General features: G+C 42.5%; 1 protein-coding gene across 1 annotated transcript in view; it reads left to right on the top strand.

Moving 5' to 3' along the window:
* Positions 1-18,459, top strand: part of ALK (anaplastic lymphoma receptor tyrosine kinase) — a 307,709-nt gene that overhangs the window by 275,006 nt on the left and 14,244 nt on the right. Inside the window, exons 13-23 of the mRNA XM_017812959.1 lie at positions 2,166-2,316; positions 4,777-4,908; positions 5,766-5,910; positions 6,762-6,944; positions 8,424-8,522; positions 9,481-9,633; positions 10,822-10,920; positions 12,672-12,858; positions 14,663-14,753; positions 15,677-15,741; positions 16,653-16,782. Of these exons, the coding sequence (XP_017668448.1) occupies positions 2,166-2,316; positions 4,777-4,908; positions 5,766-5,910; positions 6,762-6,944; positions 8,424-8,522; positions 9,481-9,633; positions 10,822-10,920; positions 12,672-12,858; positions 14,663-14,753; positions 15,677-15,741; positions 16,653-16,782 (1,435 nt within the window). The remainder of the gene's footprint in view (positions 1-2,165; positions 2,317-4,776; positions 4,909-5,765; positions 5,911-6,761; positions 6,945-8,423; positions 8,523-9,480; positions 9,634-10,821; positions 10,921-12,671; positions 12,859-14,662; positions 14,754-15,676; positions 15,742-16,652; positions 16,783-18,459) is intronic.

Genomic DNA, 18,459 nt, shown 5'->3' with positions numbered 1-18,459 from the left:
TCTATGGTCCCTTCTTCCAAGGTGGCACAAGAACACAGCCCAGTGGAGTGCAAAAAGTTGTCCTTCTAAGTCAGCCAGCCTAGGCACTGCATGTTCTCATAGTCTCAAAACTAGCTCCAGTGTTTCCATAACCTGGATGTTATGGTGGATGTTTTTCTCTAGCCCTGGTTTGCACAGCCAGTGCACTCTGTTCATCCTGATCCCTAAGGGTGTGATTTTCTTTTTCAGTTCCTACAAGTCTTAAAGTAAAAGAAAAGGAGGAAGACAGTGGAAGGTATTCTGTGTTCTTAGTGTATCTACTCAGGGTGCTCCGAGTCTTTCTTCAGGGCCAATATGGTAAAATGGATTGCTCCTGTAAATGAAAGTTGTGCCTAATGAAAGGGGTCCTGTTAAAGTTTGAAGTCAAGATAACCTGTCTCTTTAAATAGTGACACCCATTTTGAATAGTAAATGACAGTCACCTCGATCAACTCTTTTTTATTTGTCTGCAGACTTTGAATGAGGCCAAACTGGGTTCTCCTGAACTTCCTGACGTCATTGCTTGTGTGCAAAATCTGTTCTTACACAGAATAATATGGCCCCTACTTGCAGCCAATTAGCCCTGCCAGCTTGCTGTGCCTGGTAGTGCACCTCATTAGCCATTACAAAATTCTACAGCAAATCAGCTCAGTGTTCACATTCATGCAGCATCTGTTCAGGGTGGCCCAGTGCTGTGTCCATCACTTTTTTTTGCTGGCTCCAGTACAGCCTTACTAAGGACTGATTGCTCTGGTTATCAGCAGTGGCATGAACATAATCATATCACATTGCAAGGATCTAATATGCTTTATGAGACACTTGTTGCTCTGTAGTTTTTCAACATCAGGACTGCTCCATGCTGGCTGCCTCAGAGCAGTGTCACAAGGTGAGTTCCTCCTGCTAATCATCAAGACAAGTTGCTGGCTGGAAGTGAGCTGGCTGCCCAACCTGTTCAGGGTCCTCACTCACAATGGGCACTGCTGGTTCACTCTGCTTGTGGCCTGTTTGCACAGAGAACTGTGCTGGGCAAAGACCAGCCAGGTGCTAAAGGAAAGGAGGTGCTAAAGCAGAGCACCTAAACTGTGACTGGTAGGAAGCCAAGAAGTTTTGTGTTCTCAGTCCTGCAGTCATTGGTTTCATGCTCCAGGTGGACTTTTGCTCTCACGGAAATAGCTGCAAACCTACTAATGCCAGTGGAGAATCACCTGCTTATTTCAGATCTAAAATGAGCTTGCTGTACCATCACTCACTTGCTCAGAAAGCTGAATAACTCTGTTTCGTTTCAGCAGAGATGTATGTTTTATCATGACCTTTATAAAGTGCTTTGAAATCCTCTGTTAAAAGCTGCTTCAAGTATGTAAATTGCTAGAAAGGAAGAGGGAGGAGCTGAGCAATACTGCGGTACAGCCAAATCTTTGGGTACCTCAACAACAGCAAGCATCTCTGAATCCTGACTGCTTGAAATAAAAATCCCAGAGCAGCCTGTATGCAACCTGTCCACTCCTGGTTGGAGACAGTAAGACATTCCTGGTGACCGTGAGTTTAGGCAGGGGACCGTGAGTTTAGGCAGGGGACTTTTGCCTTCTTTGTTTTCTGCAGGTAGTGTCATCTCCATCTACTCTTCTGTATTCCTCTGGTCCTGGGAATAAGAGAGCTGTTTTCCATCTGGTCCATGCTACCAGGACCAGTTATACTGTCTGCTTTCTCAAATCTCCCTCTGTCAATCTCATGCCTAATGTTCTCTTTAGCCATATGTCCTGTTTTCAGTAGTTCTCCTGCTTCTGTTCTTTCTGTTTCTTGCTGCAAACCTCTCAAGGATGTGCCTTCCGGGAAACAAGATGTGTTTCATATATTGAAGTTGGAAATATAAGGACTTGCTCCCTCTGTCCTGAGCAGTGTTTGCCCAAGAATCATGTGAAAGAATCTGTTTTGTAGCTACCCAAGTTCACAGATCCAAGTAGAGCAGAAAACCTCAGTCTTCAAGCTTTGGGTTTAGATCTATTTAGAATGTCAGGTCTTCAGGGCATGGCTCTGTGACACTGTGTTCAGGTGTGCAAAACTCTCAGTGCCCAGAATTGGTTTGTGCTCCCTTCCACCTGTCTGGGACAACTCAGGCACCAGGCTCTTGTTTTGTTTTTTTCCTGCAGCATCTCAGGCTATGGAGCTGCTGGTGGGAAAGGAGGGAAGAACACCATGATGCGGTCCCACGGTGTGTCTGTGTTGGGAATTTTTGACCTCCAGAAGGATGATACTTTGTATATCTTGGTGGGACAGCAAGGAGAAGATGCATGTCCTAGTGTAAGTGATTGGCCTTTGTGTTTTGCCTTAGTGTCTTCTACCAGTCCATGGAGTTTTGTCTGTTCACATAGAATAATGTTGTCCTCAAGGGGCTTGGGTTATATGGTTCAAGGAATAGGTACAGTTTTACTGGGAAAATATGAGTGTGAAAAGATGAAGTACCGTGTCACTGTGCTCACTTCCTCTTCAACATTTGGGCCCCGTTGATAATACACTACAGGTTCCTGACTGATCTGCATATCTCGAACCATCTGTGTGGTGTTTTGGAGAGAAAAGACAGCCCTGCCTTCCTTTTCTCTGGAGATCAGTCTTCAAGGTTGCCTTCACAGGGCTTTGCCCTTGTTCTGCTGTTGAGGCCAGCCCTGCCACTGTCATAGTCCTCTGCAACTCTGGAGACACCCACTTCACAGGGCCTGTTTGCTTATTCTCTGTGTGGGAATAGGAAAGACAAATCACTCACTGCTGGGTCAGTCCTGATTTTTGTGTTACTAACCAATCCTTGCTGCAAATGTCTTGACAGAAAGGTGCAACTTCCACTGTTCACATGCACAATAATCTATTAATCTTTTAGTATTCTTTGGAGGAAGAGGGAATAGGAGATTCTTGTGGAGAAAACTAAGCATAATCTGATGAAATTTCACCTGCAGGCTTGAATTTACGTGCTGTGAGTTTCTCAGCTGTTAATGGCTGACATCCAAGAGATGAAAGCTTAGCAGTCTGTTACAGCTGAGAAAGGTTGAAGGATATAGACAAGAAAGAGGGGTTCTCAAGGCCAGCTGCTGAAGTAAATAATGTTAAAACTAGAATTACACATATCTGCAAACAAACCATTAATAGAAAGCCTTTTTGAAATGAGAAATTCCCTAACTCAAACTTCCATCTAACGTCTATAAGTAGGACATTCCAGCTGAGTGTAATATATGGACTCATTAAATTGCAGGCCACTGTAATCTTAGTGAGAATTTATTGAGTGCTAATGTAATTCTTTCATTGAAGCAAAGAGATTGCATTGACTTGTAGAGGGGACTTTTACTAGATTGGATTGTAATCAGTTATGTCTTTGCCATGAAGGATTATTTTTTTTGTAATCTAGTGGTTCCTTTGGGTCATTGACTTTGCCGTTTTATTAATCATTCCCACCCAACACCAAATCAATTAAGGAGAAGGAAAAATAGGGAAAGGAGGACTGTTTAGTTCCATAGGCAAGTCTGCATGCACAAAATGGATGCTATTCATTCTCTGGCACAACCTAGGACACATTTTGTGGTCAGCAGAATAATTTGTAATTTGATGATGCTTTTATCAGGTTCCTCTTCCAAAAGAAACCACATGCATGAAAATAGAAGGAAGCAGAAGGTCAATTCTACTCTAACAACTGTTTATGCATTTTTCCCTAAAAGTGTTTTTGGTTAATAAGTTCCGTGTGCAATATAACAAGATAGTGCTACTGACATAAAACCTGTAAGATAAAATAAGCTTAGAAGAAAAGTTTGCAACTTGAAAATGCTTACAGCAGAGTCCTGCTTGTCATGCACTTTGGTGTTCCAATTTAAAACCAAAACAATAGTTAGATCATAGTCCTGAAGTACTTATAAATTATGGTTTAATGTTGTGTTTGAAATCAATTGTTTGTGTTGAAATCACTGTGTTTGAATCCAGTGATTTGCCTAATATAGAAAGTTCATTGTTTGGTGCTAATTGATGGAGGGGGAAAAATGCTAGTAAGAAATATGAAGCCTTTTTAGAGAGGTATTTTCATTAACATGAGGTGAACATTGCAATCAAACGTGGGATTGCTGCTGTTTTGGTTGGCTTTGAACTGGTAATTACAGTAAAATTGCTGCTGCAGCATAAGCATCAGATCAACATCAAAACTTGCTTGAAGTCTAGATAAATATTGGGTGGCTGTTCTATTTTGAGCTCATTACTAGTGTCCATCCTATGACTGCCTAGGTTAAAGTTAGCTCTGGTATGTGAGCCACCAACAGATCTTAGTTCTGGATAAATACATATTGGTTGCTTGGCCCACTGGAAATGAAATGAAGAAACTCAGGTTCTCTCTATGTCTCTGCCATTTGGTTGTTGTGTGACATGGAACGAGTCACAGCATTGCTGTTACTCTGTTCCCCCCACTTGTGAAATGCAAACAGGTAATGCTAGGAAATATTAGCAGCAAATTCTGCTCTATTTTATATATTAAAAGTTTGTGGAGCTGTTGTACATGGTATTAGATGTCAGCACCAAGCTTGATTCAAAATAATTCTATCAAAAATGGCAACAAATTCTTCTGACAGAGGTTGAAGCCCAAAGCGAGATTCTTCTAGGAGAGCGTTCACTTGGTTCTGCTCACGTAGTTTCACTGAAGGACAATTTCTTGCTTTGGGAGGGTGAAACATCCCTGAGGCTTCAGAATGTACAAGGACATGGAGATTTCATTCAGACCTGGTCTTCTATTTGCAGACTAATGATGTTATACAGAAAGTCTGCATTGGAGAGAACAATGTGATCGAAGAAGAGATACGTGTGAACAGAAGTGTCAATGAATGGGCAGGAGGAGGTGGAGGTGGGGGTGGTGCAACTTACATATTTAAGGTATGGAAACATAGTCCGCCATACACCTTCAGCATGAACACATCCTACCACTGGCCTCAAGTATTGCACCCTGAAATATCTGAAAATCCTTTGTACACATCAGGGAAGGGGGACACAAAGTGAGCTCTGGGTATGCTTAATTTCCAGTGATAGCTGTAGTGATCTGAGCTGGCCCTTCACACTCCTTCAAACTGATGTGCAGTATGGCCACACTTGCTTCAGTGGCTTGTAATTTCCTTTGCGAACATGAGGTTTGAGCGGGATGTTTTTCAACAGAAACTGAGATGCTGAAGCATAATTCTACAGCAAAGGGCAAATTCTGCAGGACTTTATTCAACTGTGTCATTGTAGAACATAAGGCTTCAGCTATACATTTGGTCTCTACAGTGCAATGACAAGAAAAGTAGAGGATAGCCTGTGTGTTTTCTGTTGGCAACCCTATAGCTAAGGATCACTGATCTTTTTTGTCATGTGCTAGCTGAGACAGTACTCATTCCAAACACTGGTTTCAGGCAGTCCTTTGCCAGAGGAGAAATTATACTGCACTGTATAGAGCAGTGATTCATTTGATGAGAGTCATCACACAGTAACATTACAGGGTTTCTAAGAGCCATCAGCTGAGCAGGTACAATCCATAGATTGATGATGCCACTGTTCCCTGTTGCAGAACTTGGTAGGACTAGTGCTATGCATTAATCTTCTGGATATGAGTGCATAAAAAATGCAATGATAATTTGTAGTGCTGAGCAGTCCTAGATGCCTGCTTGGTGCAACGTGCAGTAACAACCGTGTGGCTGAACTTTTATGTACATACCTGACTCAGCTTGAACACTGCCTTTATTTCTGAATTTGTTAAGATGGAGAATGGAGAACCAGTCCCCTTGATAATTGCAGCAGGAGGTGGTGGCAGGGCCTACAGGGCCAAAAAGGACACATTTCATCCAGAAAGGCTGGAGAATGACTCCTCTATTCCAGGGTTGAATGGAAATTCAGGAGCTGCAGGTAAGGGGAGTTTTTTCTTTTTAAGAAAACCTTTGAGAATATGTGGCACTCCCAGATTCCTCCTCACAAGGAGGTGAGGCAAAACGCATGGAAACACAGTTCAGGGGAACATAGAATCATAAGAGATGCAAATAGGAGGTACCCACAGTGCTGGATACTTGGCATAAATAAGGGTATAAGAGATTGTATAGCCATAGCAATTCTCCCAAAATACCTCTCATAAACAAAGTTATTTGAATTTTTGATGTGGGAGTTTGCAGCACCAATGTGGCCATCCTGCTCCCTGCACTGTTTTGTGCTGCATAGACATACTCACAGTTTCCCTGGCTTATGCAGAAAGAGCATAATTGCACCCTGGCTAGAAGTCTCTGTGAAGAGACCTTGGACTGAACAACCAGCAGAGCTGAAAGTGAGTCACTGGTGAGTATGTTGTATGGAGAGCGGGGCTGGGACATGTTTTCACACCCCTTTCACTAAATTCCTTTTGTTCCACTTCAGAACTGACACAGGTTTTTTTTCAAAAGTATTTTTTTCAAAGAGAAGGGGAAGGCTCTTTAAACTTGAAATAAGTGGTTGGAGACTAGGCAAGAATATCTTTTTATATTTTCTGTAGAAAATACTTGTCATTGTATGGTAGGTGAAAAGAGGCACAGATGGTTAACATGGCAAAAGCCCTACAGAAAGGTCACCGTAGCACTGTGTAGCAAGCACATCCCCTCTTCTAACCAAAGCATGAGATTCTCACTTTCAGCTGAAGTGCTTTGAGTAGGTGCTTGTTCTGCAGATCCTTGCAGTGTTTTTTACTCAAAAAATAACCCCTACCTGTGCCATTTCTCTTCTCTCAACTGCAGGTGGTGGAGGTGGCTGGAATGATAACACTTCCTTCCTGTGGTCAGGAAAATCCTTGCTGGAAGGTGCTACTGGAGGAAGATCCTGCCCCCAGGCCATGAAGAAGTGGGGGTGGGAGACAAGAGGGGGTTTCGGAGGGGGTGGAGGGGGGTGCTCCTCAGGTGGAGGAGGCGGAGGATATATAGGTAAAGTGGCTTCGTGTTCAAGGTGTCCCTTCCCCTCCTTTAGTGCTAATGATCAGCAAAATGCTGGTAGATAATTCTCCTGTAGCTAGCATATTTAATTGTTATGTAAAAGTATGTCTGTGTGTTGCCTTTTTAGCAGTAGATGAACGTATGGCATTTAGTCTTTGAGCAAACGGCCAGATGTCAGTCCTTCAGCTGTAATCCTGGCTTTGCACTCTGCAATATGTGACATTAAGACCCTGCTGTGATTCTTGAGCTTTTCATGTTGGGGTGACAGTGCTGAAGAAGGAGGAGCCGTAGGCTATGTGCTCCCATTGCCAGCACCTGTGTTTGGAGGACTTTGGTCCCAGAGACTGGCAGCCAGACTTTATGCCAGGGGAAAGATGCAGCTTCTACCCTGCCCTGCTGGGGGTGGGCCTTGGTCCTGCACAGGTGTCTCTGGGGGCAGAGGTTCAGGCTGCCAGCCAGGACCCCTCTTAATAACAATAGTGGTGTTGACTTCAGTCAACGAGGAGCTAATTTCATGTGCTGCGGGTCTCAGGACAGCTGTCAGATGGCATTATGTTGATTACAACTGGTGTGGGCCAGATTCAAGATCTCTACTAACCCAAAGTCTCCTGGGCCACATAGTTTCTTCAGCCATCTGCACTGTGGTGGACTCTTTAACCCCTGGTTCTCCACAGCTTAAATTAAGTATTTGGTAGACCAGAAATCCTCAGAGGAAGTAGTGAGTTTAAATGATTAAGTGCATGTTTTGTACCAATGTTATTGTGTAATGCTTCTTTTTCCAACAGAATGCCTTACATGACACTTTTAATTTTGCTGAAGACAATTAAAGAGGAAAACTTTTTTGTGGGGTGGGGGAATCTTTGCATGCTTGTCGTACAAAGTATATGGCTTGTACTGTGCTTCTAATATTTTTTATGCATTGCCCATACTTTTCTTCAGATATGTTCTATATGCTTAAGCACAAATGAGCAACAAATAAACTCCTTCAGTCCCCACTCCTGATGGACTACCCTGCTTTCAGGGTGCAAAGGAGAGGAGGGATAGCAAGTTATTCATTCCCTCTGCTGATGTACTGAATACCTCAGTCAGCAAGGGTACTGAATTTAGCCCTTGAATACTGGTGTTTTCCAGTTTCTTGGCTGCATAAATTTTAAGAAGGGCTTATATGTTTCACAGCATCCAAATGGTTAAAGATGGAGTTTGCACCTTAGTTTGCAACAGTCTGCCCAAAACAGAGCTAATAAATTGATTGTCAAAACTACTGTTATTAAATTGAAGTTTTAAAAATAAAGTCCAGTGGTTCATGCAACAACTTGCTAAATATTCCCTATATATTACATACCTTAATGTTTCTCTTTTCTCATTTGGATGCATCCCTAAATATGCTGAAATCATGCATGTTGCAATGTTTATCTGTATTTCATTGCCATTGAGCCTCAGACTGTTAAGGTAACTTCTGGTTTGACATAGGTGGCAATGCTGCAGTGGACAATGACCCAGAGATGGATGGGGAGGATGGTGTGTCCTTTATTAATCCAATTGGTACTTTATATACTCCAGCACTTAAAGGTATTCATGTTGTTCAGAAGTTTTCTAGTGGGCTTATTTCATTTTAGAAATAGTTTGCATCTGTGGGACAGTTTACAACCCTTTGGGTGCAGTTTAGTGTCATGGACATGAGGAGGCAGAAAGATAGCAAAGTACAATGGAGAATAGACAGAAGTAGGAAGAAAGCAGGTAGAGAGAACATCAAGGCTATTAGGAAACACCCCCAACAGTATAGTCTACCAGCCTATAGAATAATTTTTGGCAAGGAAAGTGGTAACAGACCCTCATAATTCAGATACGTTAGGAAAGAAACAGGCAAAACACCTGACGATTCCCTAACAAGCAAGGTCCTTAGAGCATCCCTCAGCAAAGTATCCAAGTTAGGCCAGGCTGTTTCTAGAGAAAACGTTGCATTGCTGCTCAACAGTGCATGGGAGTGATGAATACTGCCACTCCAACTTGTGTTTGCCCAGAAGTCAATGTCATTAATATGTTTGTGATGTGTTCATGAAACACACAAAAAAATATCTGCTTGTTGAAAAAAAATATGTTTGCTTTAGAATAACCAGAAGGATTTTCAAATACAGATGCACTCTGGCTTGGTAGATTCAGCCAGAAAGTTTTGAAAACATTGCAGTGCTTGATCTTGAAATGAGTAAAGGCCAGGAAAGAAAATGGTGAGCCCCATGGACCGCTGCAAAGGCAGGTTTCCCTTAGCCTTGGCAGCAGCTTCCTTGCTAACCTGGTAGGACTATCTGCTCAAAGAGAGCCAGGGAAACCTCAACTGCAAGGGGCTGTTAGCTGTCACATGTTATTTTCTTAGTGAGGAAAGGTGGGGAGAAACTGGTTTCTTAGATGGGGCCCACCCTGCCACATCATGCAACAGCAACCACCATGTCCCCTGTTTCTGTCAAGGCCCAAGGGAATTGTAAGAATGGTCTTTACAGTAATTAACTCAGCTTCTTCATCCACTCCCTAGTGACAGAGGGGCATGGAGAGGTGGATATTAGGCTGCATCTTAACTGCAGTCACTGTGAGATGGACGAGTGCCATGTTGATCATGAGAGTCAAAAAGTCATTTGCTTTTGTGAGCCAGGCACAGAGTTGGCTGAGGATGGTGTGTCTTGCATAGGTAAGTAGGTGTGTGGCGTACTGCTAGCATGTGAAACGGAAAGCGCATGGCCAAATGCTGTAGTTTGAACTGTAAGACACCCTGAAAGTGTTTAATCTAGTCTTTCTTAAACCCGACTTCTGTTGAATGTTTCCTTCTTTCCTGCTGCAGTGTTATTTTGCTAGGATATAGCAGCATGATTGCTGAGGACTGGTACACTGAGCAGCATTGCTGTTTTGCTCTACAGTATGTTTGACATACTGGGCAGATCTGCAGAGAGACAAATTTTGTGCTTGGTTGCGCTAGTGCTCGCATTCTGCTCTGAAATCATGAAAGTGAAGGAATTTTCCAGCTAAAGTTAGATTCCAGGCCAGTTCTCTTAAGAACAAAAACAATGTGCAAGGTGAAGGAAAACATAATTCCTGTGGATCTGGGCATTTAAGGTGCAGGTGCAGAATCCGTAAGAAATTCTGTGTGAGATCTCTCTGAGGAAAACTAAAGACGTGCCTGTACTTGCCTGTCTTGACAAACTAAATGGTCAGAGCTCCATTACTAGGTTTGCCTCATATTCTTGTACAGCAGTTAGAGCAGTGACTCCAGGCTTTTGGGATCCTGATTTCAGATTTGTCACTGGCATGGGAAAATTGTTCTGTGTTTTTACCATTTCTATGTGTAAGATGGGTAAAAAGCATGGCCATTTTGTCAAGGTGAAATAAACCTTAATAGTGTGATCCCAAATGAGGATGCAGCTATGGAATACCTTGCACTGCACTAACTGTTATCAGTTTTTTTCTGCCTGGATTAGACGCATTTAGGAGATGATATTTTGCAGTCCTCCTTCTGCTTTTTCTGTGATTTGGCATTGACAGGAGCACTTTAACCCTGACAATGTAATGTTCTTTCCACCTCCCCAACCTCCTGCCCCTGGTTTTTATGGTCTTGTTTTGATACCCAGGGAGTTCACAAGTTAATTCATTGATAGCAAACCATCTGTTTTAATGGGTTGATATTAATTGAGGAATGTAAAACAATGAGGTATGAGAAGTCATAGATCCTGTGAACTGATCATGCCAGAGGTTACTTCTACACTATAGGAGCAGCAGATGAGTAAATGGAAGGAATAGCAAAAAAAAAAAAAAATGCAAAAAAAGTGGCTCCTGGAAGACCATTTCAAATATGTAATTCCTTCTTCTCCTTCCTCTGTTACAGCTGAGCCAGTGGTTCATCTCCCTCTCTCCTTGGTCTTGTCTGTACTGACTTCAGCATTGGTGGCTGTTTTAATGTTGGCTTTTTCAGGAATCATGATAGGTGAGTGTTTCTCTGCAGAAGATATTTTCATATGAGGGCTGGATCTGAGCCATGGATAATTGGGTCCTGGGAGGCAAAAGGATTCAGGTTTTTAGCTACTGCTGTATTTAATAACACCTTCCCACACACACGCCTTAGCTTCAGATTTCAGTAGTTGTTTCTAACCACAATGACCAATTTGAGGAGGCTTCAGTTACTGACTGCATCTCGAAAGAGACATTATTGTTTCTGTTGTACTGTAAAGCTGCCAGAACACAGCTGCTTCTGATTTTGTGAGATCTGCTGCTGTTCAATGCGTAAAAGCTTCTTTATTTGTGTGCCTACATACACATTTTGCCTCTTAATGTACAACATCTAAGCTTAAACTCTCACATAAGTTCCCCTTTTACAAACTGCTACTTAGTAGGATGTGGGTATTCTTGGCTTTTTTTTTTGAAATTCTGAAAGGTATTTTTTACCCTTTCTTGTTCTTATTTTGAACAATCACTCACCTGCATTTGGTGCAAGCAGAATGGGTTTGAATCAATGCAAAGCACCAGGGATACAAACCTCAGCTTTACCACCTTTCTTTGTCCGCACAGTGTATAGTCTAGGGGAGAAGAGGGATGTACCTAGAGCAGCAAATGGCAACTCTTAAATTAGATTTGCGCAGCTGTTTCAGTTTTAAGGATTTCAGGAGTTATCAGTTGCACACACATGGTCCTACATGTATGATTTCTGGCCTGACAGTACTTTTTACAGTTACTAAATACTTCTCAGGAGCTGAACAGTAATCCTCTTTCCATCCAACTAGTCTATCATTTCCATCTCAGGAAAGAGCAACGATTTTAAAAATCAAAGCAAAGGCAATGAGGAGGAAAATGGAGGACAGGAAGGGTTTGTGGATAGGTCATTACATCCATCTGCCTTTGCGAGTGCATGTTTACCCCTTAAATTCTTCCCCTGAGCAATATCTCCTGGAGAAGATGCAGTAGCTATTACCGTCACAGTCTTTGGGCTCATTCCAGCTCCCACAGAAATCAATAGTGATTTAACCTGCTCATGATTGTCATCTTGCTTTGGAAAGAGTCCTGCAATATCAATTACTATTTCAAGGAATATCCACAGGATGTTGTCTTTCAAGATGTGGATTCTAATGACGTAGCAGAAGTATCAGTGAAGTGATGCAAGGAATATAACACTACCATAGACTGATTTCAAATGCAGTCCAACTCTGTTGTTTAGAAACAGAAGAAGTTTTGAAGAATGAGCTATTTTTTGTGTACAACGTGTTATTCTGAGCAAACAGCTTGGTCTGTCCATTTTGAAGAATATGATGCAATAATTCATTTCAGACTTTAGTCACTTCTGTGTGATTTAGGAAAGTTGGTTATACCCCAGCTCCCTCAAGTTTGGAACTGGAATCATGTTTGGAATGTCCAGTTAAACTAAATAGAGATAAACAAAATCCACAGAACTGTGAAATCTAAGATCTCTGCAAGTGAAATTAATTTTACTTCTTCAAAACAGTTCACAAGCAAGCCTGTTTCTTCATAGGATGTGTAAATCAAAGGTTCCTTTGGTATCTTCAGATTCCATTTTCTGTCTGTAATTATTTGATGTACAGAAATGTGACAGTGTCCCTGTCTGGTTTCATTCCCTGAAATCTGGCCATACAACAGCCAGTTCTAGCGAGATGTGCAACTTACACGGCTGCTGTCCTGTTCCAAAGTCAGTCTGTGTCTCTGGTTGACTGTGTTCTCCATGTTTAGTATATCGTCGGAAGCACCAGGAGCTACAAGCCATGCAGATGGAGTTACAGAGCCCAGAATATAAGCTGAGCAAGCTGCGCACCTCCACTATAATGACAGACTACAACCCCAACTACTGCTTTGCAGGAAAGACCACATCCATTAGTGACCTTAAAGAGGTGCCTCGAAAAAACATCTCCCTCATCCGGTAAATTCATCGTTGCGTTCCCCATCCGTCACACTACACACTCACATAGACTGACTCTCTTACAGAGGTGCGAACGCACCTCTCTGTGCAGGCACATACAAATCCTTAAGCACTTTTTGTCACGTGCCCCTTTTCAGTAGTTGCAGTAGTTGGGCTCGTGTGGAAGGGCCTAGATTTTGGCAGTTGAACTTTTAGAGGTGTAGTGTTAATCTCCTGGGATTATGAGTTTTATAGAAAAAACCAAGTGGAAGCAGGAGAACTTGGAAAACTAGGGAGCTTAAGGTGCTAAAAAAGTTGATGCTCAGAGCAGTCTTTGCAGTCCGAAGTTTTGCTGTCTCTTATCTTATTTCCCCTTACCTGCACATCTTTCTAGACTGCAACTGGAAGTTTCCAGTGTGCCTTGTGCTGCTGCTTCCTTTGTCACTTAGTCTTTGAAAGGATTTTTGAGCTGTGGCGAGCTGCAGATAGCAGAGGATACAGCCAGGAATTGATAAGGGAAGGGAAGGTAGACTTTTTGGAAAGAGGATGAGTTATGAACTGTAGACATCTGTTTTCTACCCTTAGTTGGTAATAAGTTGGTCAGGAAGAGCCAAGAATAGTGTCTCAATCTGATATCTACAAAATTTTATTAAATGAAGTGGCTGAGTCACAGGCAACACAAGTCCTCACTGTGGTTTCACTGCCTAGACTGGTCTTTATCCTGGCAAAACTATTAGACAGAGCTTAGGCAACAGAAGAGCAGATTGTTCTAGTCTGTTCAAATGGACGGGAGGGCAACAGCCCATGGAAAAACAGTCCACCTATACTTCAGAGGACATAATCAGTGCAGCTCCCAGGCCAGACCTGGCTCTAACAGGAGAGTGTGTGCTGTAGGAGAGAGCTTTATTGAGAGCCTTTCACCTGGACTGAGATGCAGGAATGTCTCTCAGAGGCTCAAAATACTACTGTCCAATGTGCATCCCATGCAGGGTTAAGAGGGACTCGGGATCCGGGATGAAGCCTCATTCTCTGCCATGGTTTGTTATGTCACGCCACCGATGTGGAATAACTATCGTTGTACCAGTTGACTTAACATTAAGGGAGTGAAGACTGAATAGAGAGGTTTGCAAAATCTGTATCACAAGGACCTGGAACAGGACCTATTGTTTGATTACTTTTATTCCCTTCTCTTTCTCTTGTAATCTTATTCAAAATAGAACTGTAAATTTTGTAATATGATCAGTGCTAGAAACAATTCTCAGCATGAATTCCTAGAGCTGAGTGCTTTACAAAGCACTATCATCACCATTTATTGGCTAAGGTACTTGCCCAGAATCACACAATAAATCAAGAAAAGACATTTGGTTTAGAATTCAGGACTTTTGAGAATCATTGCTGCCTCCTAGTTTCTTGTTCAATGTTTTGTTTAATGGTGATGCAGAAACATTATGGGAACTGTTAATGTATTTAGGGTTTGTAAACACCTAGACTTAAGTCCTATCTTTATTGACTTGTTTTGGAACACCCACCGCTAGAGCACTGACACCAAAGCCATAGAAGAGTGCTCTCCATTACATGCTGCAGTGCCAGCAGCTTGATTTCACTGGGGACTGTTCGCTTCCAAGGATTGCTTTCCCTACCAATTAAATACATTGTAGGTCCAGGAAAGATCACATCAAGGTCTGGTCCCCTGCATAGTGTCAATATCCAGTTCTCCCTGTTTCACTGCCATGAAAATTGTGAGCCCATTCTGTGAGCTGTGTCCACAGTGTTATAATGTCTGTTCTCTGTAGTAAAACCTTCTTGTCTTCTCTGGTCTGTCCAGGGGTTTGGGCCACGGAGCCTTTGGTGAGGTATATGAAGGTCAGGTGACAGGGATCCCCAGCGACCCCACTCCCTTGCAGGTGGCTGTGAAAGTAAGTGACAGTGTATGAGTTATCATGATGGTTTCATGCACCTTTCACCCAAGAGTCCCAATGCATTATAAAATTGAAGATGAATGAAGCTTTGCTCTAAGTACTGAAGGATGTGGCTAGAAAGGTTGCTCCTCTGTTGCAACACTTAATCCATCACAGCAATGGTACAGCTTGTAGCATATGGGCATGTGAAACTATTAAAAGAGGTCTGTAAGTAGTAAACAGGCAAAGATTTCCCACTGAGCTACAGCAGACTGCAGTTATGAGAACTAAATCCACTCTCTGTCCATCCTCCCCATTCTACACCTGGTGTGGTAATCTGTCCAGAGCCTTGTGAGTCAGAGGCCAAAAGTCTTTATAGGGCCAAAAGCAACTGGCACATACATCAAAGACTCTGCAAGTAGGAGATGACTGGTTTTCCTGGGATCTCAGCACTCCCTTACAGGATGGATATGCATTGGATGTGAAGCTAAATCCTAAGAGACCCTGATAGGGTTCTCCGAGCCTTCTACAACCTAACTGGCTTGTCTTCTCCTAGAGGTTACATAGCAGCACAGTCCTGCTGCTGGTTAGAGTTCACAATCTTGCTGGAAGGTAGGAGTATTGAACTGCAGGGAGCTCAGGAACTGTGATCTCATCCCTCATTCTCTATACAGCAGAATCCCATATACTGAACACTTCCCTGTGCACCCTGGGCTATTTCCTTTGCTGGGAATAGGATGACAGTGGTGTTGATGGGCTGTGTGTTCTGATATTTACCTTTCAAAAGCTTCACAGTCTATTTTAGCAATGGTCTAGCTGTTATCTTAGAGTGAGGTTGCTTTTATAGAAACAAGGATTGCTGCAGACAATGTTAGTGCCAGGTGTTCTACATCTGTAAGCTTAAGCATCTTCTCCTTGTCAACCTGTTCTTTCTTTTACAGACATTGCCAGAAGTGTGTTCAGAGCAAGATGAGCTCGACTTTCTCATGGAAGCTCTCATTATTAGGTGTGTATGAATAACATGAACTTGTGTATGCTTGCAAAACCCAGCACTGTAAAGAAAAAAAGTTCTTTAGAGCTGATGCCCATGCAGCACATCTCTACAGTAATTTTAGGAGAAGGAGGATAGGCATTATCATCCTTTTCTACTCTTCTTACAAACGAATAGGCACCAAATGATTAAAGGCTAAATTTTGAAAAGGGTCCACACTCGTTTTCAATATCCAAAATGAAAAAATTAAGACCCTGTTTTCAGAATTGATAATAGGATCTTTTGATTTCTCTTAGAGATGAAAGCATGAGGTAAAAACCAACCTGAGGAATTTAGATTTGACTAGTCAAAACTTAACAGCTTGACTTCACATTGACTTTATGCTGCTGTCATGTCAAGTGTCAGTGTCTGAGTCCTGGAATCCATAGGAATGGTTTCCCTTCACATTTGAGGTCTGGAGAAATAAGGAAGTATTACAGACTAGACCTCGAGGAACATTCCCTACACAAGCAGATCCCTATGTCAGTATATTACTTGGAACAACGTAATATAACAAGCTCCTAGCCCAGCTTCTGCCCCTTGGATGGGGAAAATTAAGAGCAGACTCTGTTATCAGACGTGTTCTGCTTCCTATGCTCCTCAAGTCTTGCTGCAGCCCAGAAAGAGTGCAGGGAAGAGGAAAAGCAGCCAAAAACCACTGCTTCCCCACCTCTGTCCCTGCACTGTGCAGACAGATACAGAGTGCAGGGGTAGTGCTTTAGCTTTATCCAGTTAGCCTACCTTTGAGATTTGTTACTTTCTAGAAAAAGAAAAAAACAAAAACAAAAACAAAAAACATTCCCTGCGGCAAAACATTTTGAATTTTTCCTGCTATTGTGCTTTTTGGATCAGAGTTGCTCCATAACTGAGCCTCCCTGTCTCCACAGCAAGTTCAACCACCAGAACATCGTGCGCTGTATTGGGGTGAGCCTGCAGGCGCTGCCCCGTTTCATCCTGCTGGAGCTCATGGCTGGAGGGGACCTGAAATCATTCCTGAGAGAGACACGGCCCAGACCGGTAAGAAAAGAGAAAACTGTATTTTATCTAGTAAGTTGCTACCATGAGGCAAATACTTAACTGCAAAAGAGCTGATCCATGCAGATACTATTTCCCAGAATTTTCGATGGCCAGAAAATTTCTGTTGCTACAAGACCACTGTGGAGGCAAGACCCAGGTGTATAAGGAACAGATGCTGCTGAGGTTATGCAGAGGTGCCTCATTCTCAAACTTTGCTAGATAGCATTGCAGATGCTACCTAAAGAAAGACCAAAATCAAAGTTTAAAATACAGAAGTTAAACTCAACTCTTACCTCCCTCACACCAGTTGGGGGCAGGCTGGGAGAAGTGTTGAGCTAGTAATGGTAAATCCATTATTTAAACTGCTGATCAGGTGCATTTCTGTGGATATCTGTCAGTTTAAATTTGACATAGGCAAGGAGAGAATCTGGCCTGGAGCTGTTGACTTAATATCAAATATCTTTAGTCCAGAGTTTTTAAGATTTTCCCTATTGAAAATCTTAGGATTTCAATAGGAAAAGACAGTCAGCTAGAAATGTGTGAGAAAAAAATTACAACTTCTAGAGAGGAATCAGTATCTCAGAAGAATAAAGTTTGCTCTGAGTCCCTGGACCAGAAAGGCACACAGATGTTGCTGAAGTTTAGGACCAGAGCCCAGCTTCATACTTTGTCTCAGTATTTCTTCAACATAGGACAAAGTGATGGATTTTATCAGTACAAGAGAGACACAGATTGACTCTAACAGATATAAATAAGATTCTTCCTTAAGGCATCTGGAAACAGATCAACTTTGTACTTTTTCCATGCAGTGTGGTTTTCAGACATATGAAATGGTCTGTGAGACTCAAAACTCTTGAATAGGTTGCAATTTAGTGGCTCCTGCCTGGATAAGAAGGCTAAACACCCAGAAAGGAATGTCTGGAATCTGAGCAAGCGGTCTTTGTAAACCCAGGTTGGTTTTCTGAAGAACCTAGAGATGCTCATACAAATGGGCTGAACTTGGTAGTAGGTAAATGGGTAAATTCATGTTCTGCAATGTGGGCTCTGGTCTCACCCCATGCAGAGCAAAATGGCATGGGCAAGATATACTGCCTGGTAGATGCTCTTTTCAAAACTGCCAGGCCAGGCTGTGCTACATGTGTGAAGGGGCAGGTAAAACACAATGGGTTAGCAGTAGCTCTGTGGAACCTCTGTAAAGCCAATGTCAGAAGAAGCAGATGGTTCACACCATTTCTTCCTTAGTATTTCTCTTTCTGCCTTCTCAGCAGCTCCTTCCGTTCTTCTCCTTTCCTTGTGTTTCCTGACCTGTGTGAGGTTATCTGAGGCTGACCATAATAACTACTACACACAGGGGCTGTTCCCAGCACCTTGAAGATTCTCCCTTATTCCTGCATTTAACTTGCTCCTAGGAGTGAAGCAGACCTGAGATTGATGCCTCTGTTTTCTGCTCAGTCACATTTCTGTGGCACTTTGGGAAGCTGAGTTTCAAATGCAGGTGGGCAGTTGCAAGCTGGAACTGATTCAGAAAAAGTTTCCATTCCCTCTTTAAGAACTGGATGAATGTGGATAGCCTGACTGCATGCAGACAAAGGTCCACATGATTTTGCTCCACATCTAACACCTTCTTCCCCTTGCCTTGTCCTGCTTCTGCAACCATCCCATGTGGCGACTGCCTGG

The sequence above is a fragment of the Lepidothrix coronata genome, unplaced genomic scaffold (genome assembly GCF_001604755.1).
Source record: "Lepidothrix coronata isolate B3197 unplaced genomic scaffold, Lepidothrix_coronata-1.0 Scaffold38, whole genome shotgun sequence".
Classification (NCBI taxonomy): Eukaryota; Metazoa; Chordata; class Aves; order Passeriformes; family Pipridae; genus Lepidothrix; species Lepidothrix coronata.
The sequence above is the reverse complement of the archived record's forward strand: the minus strand, read 5'-3'. Positions and strand labels throughout refer to the sequence as shown.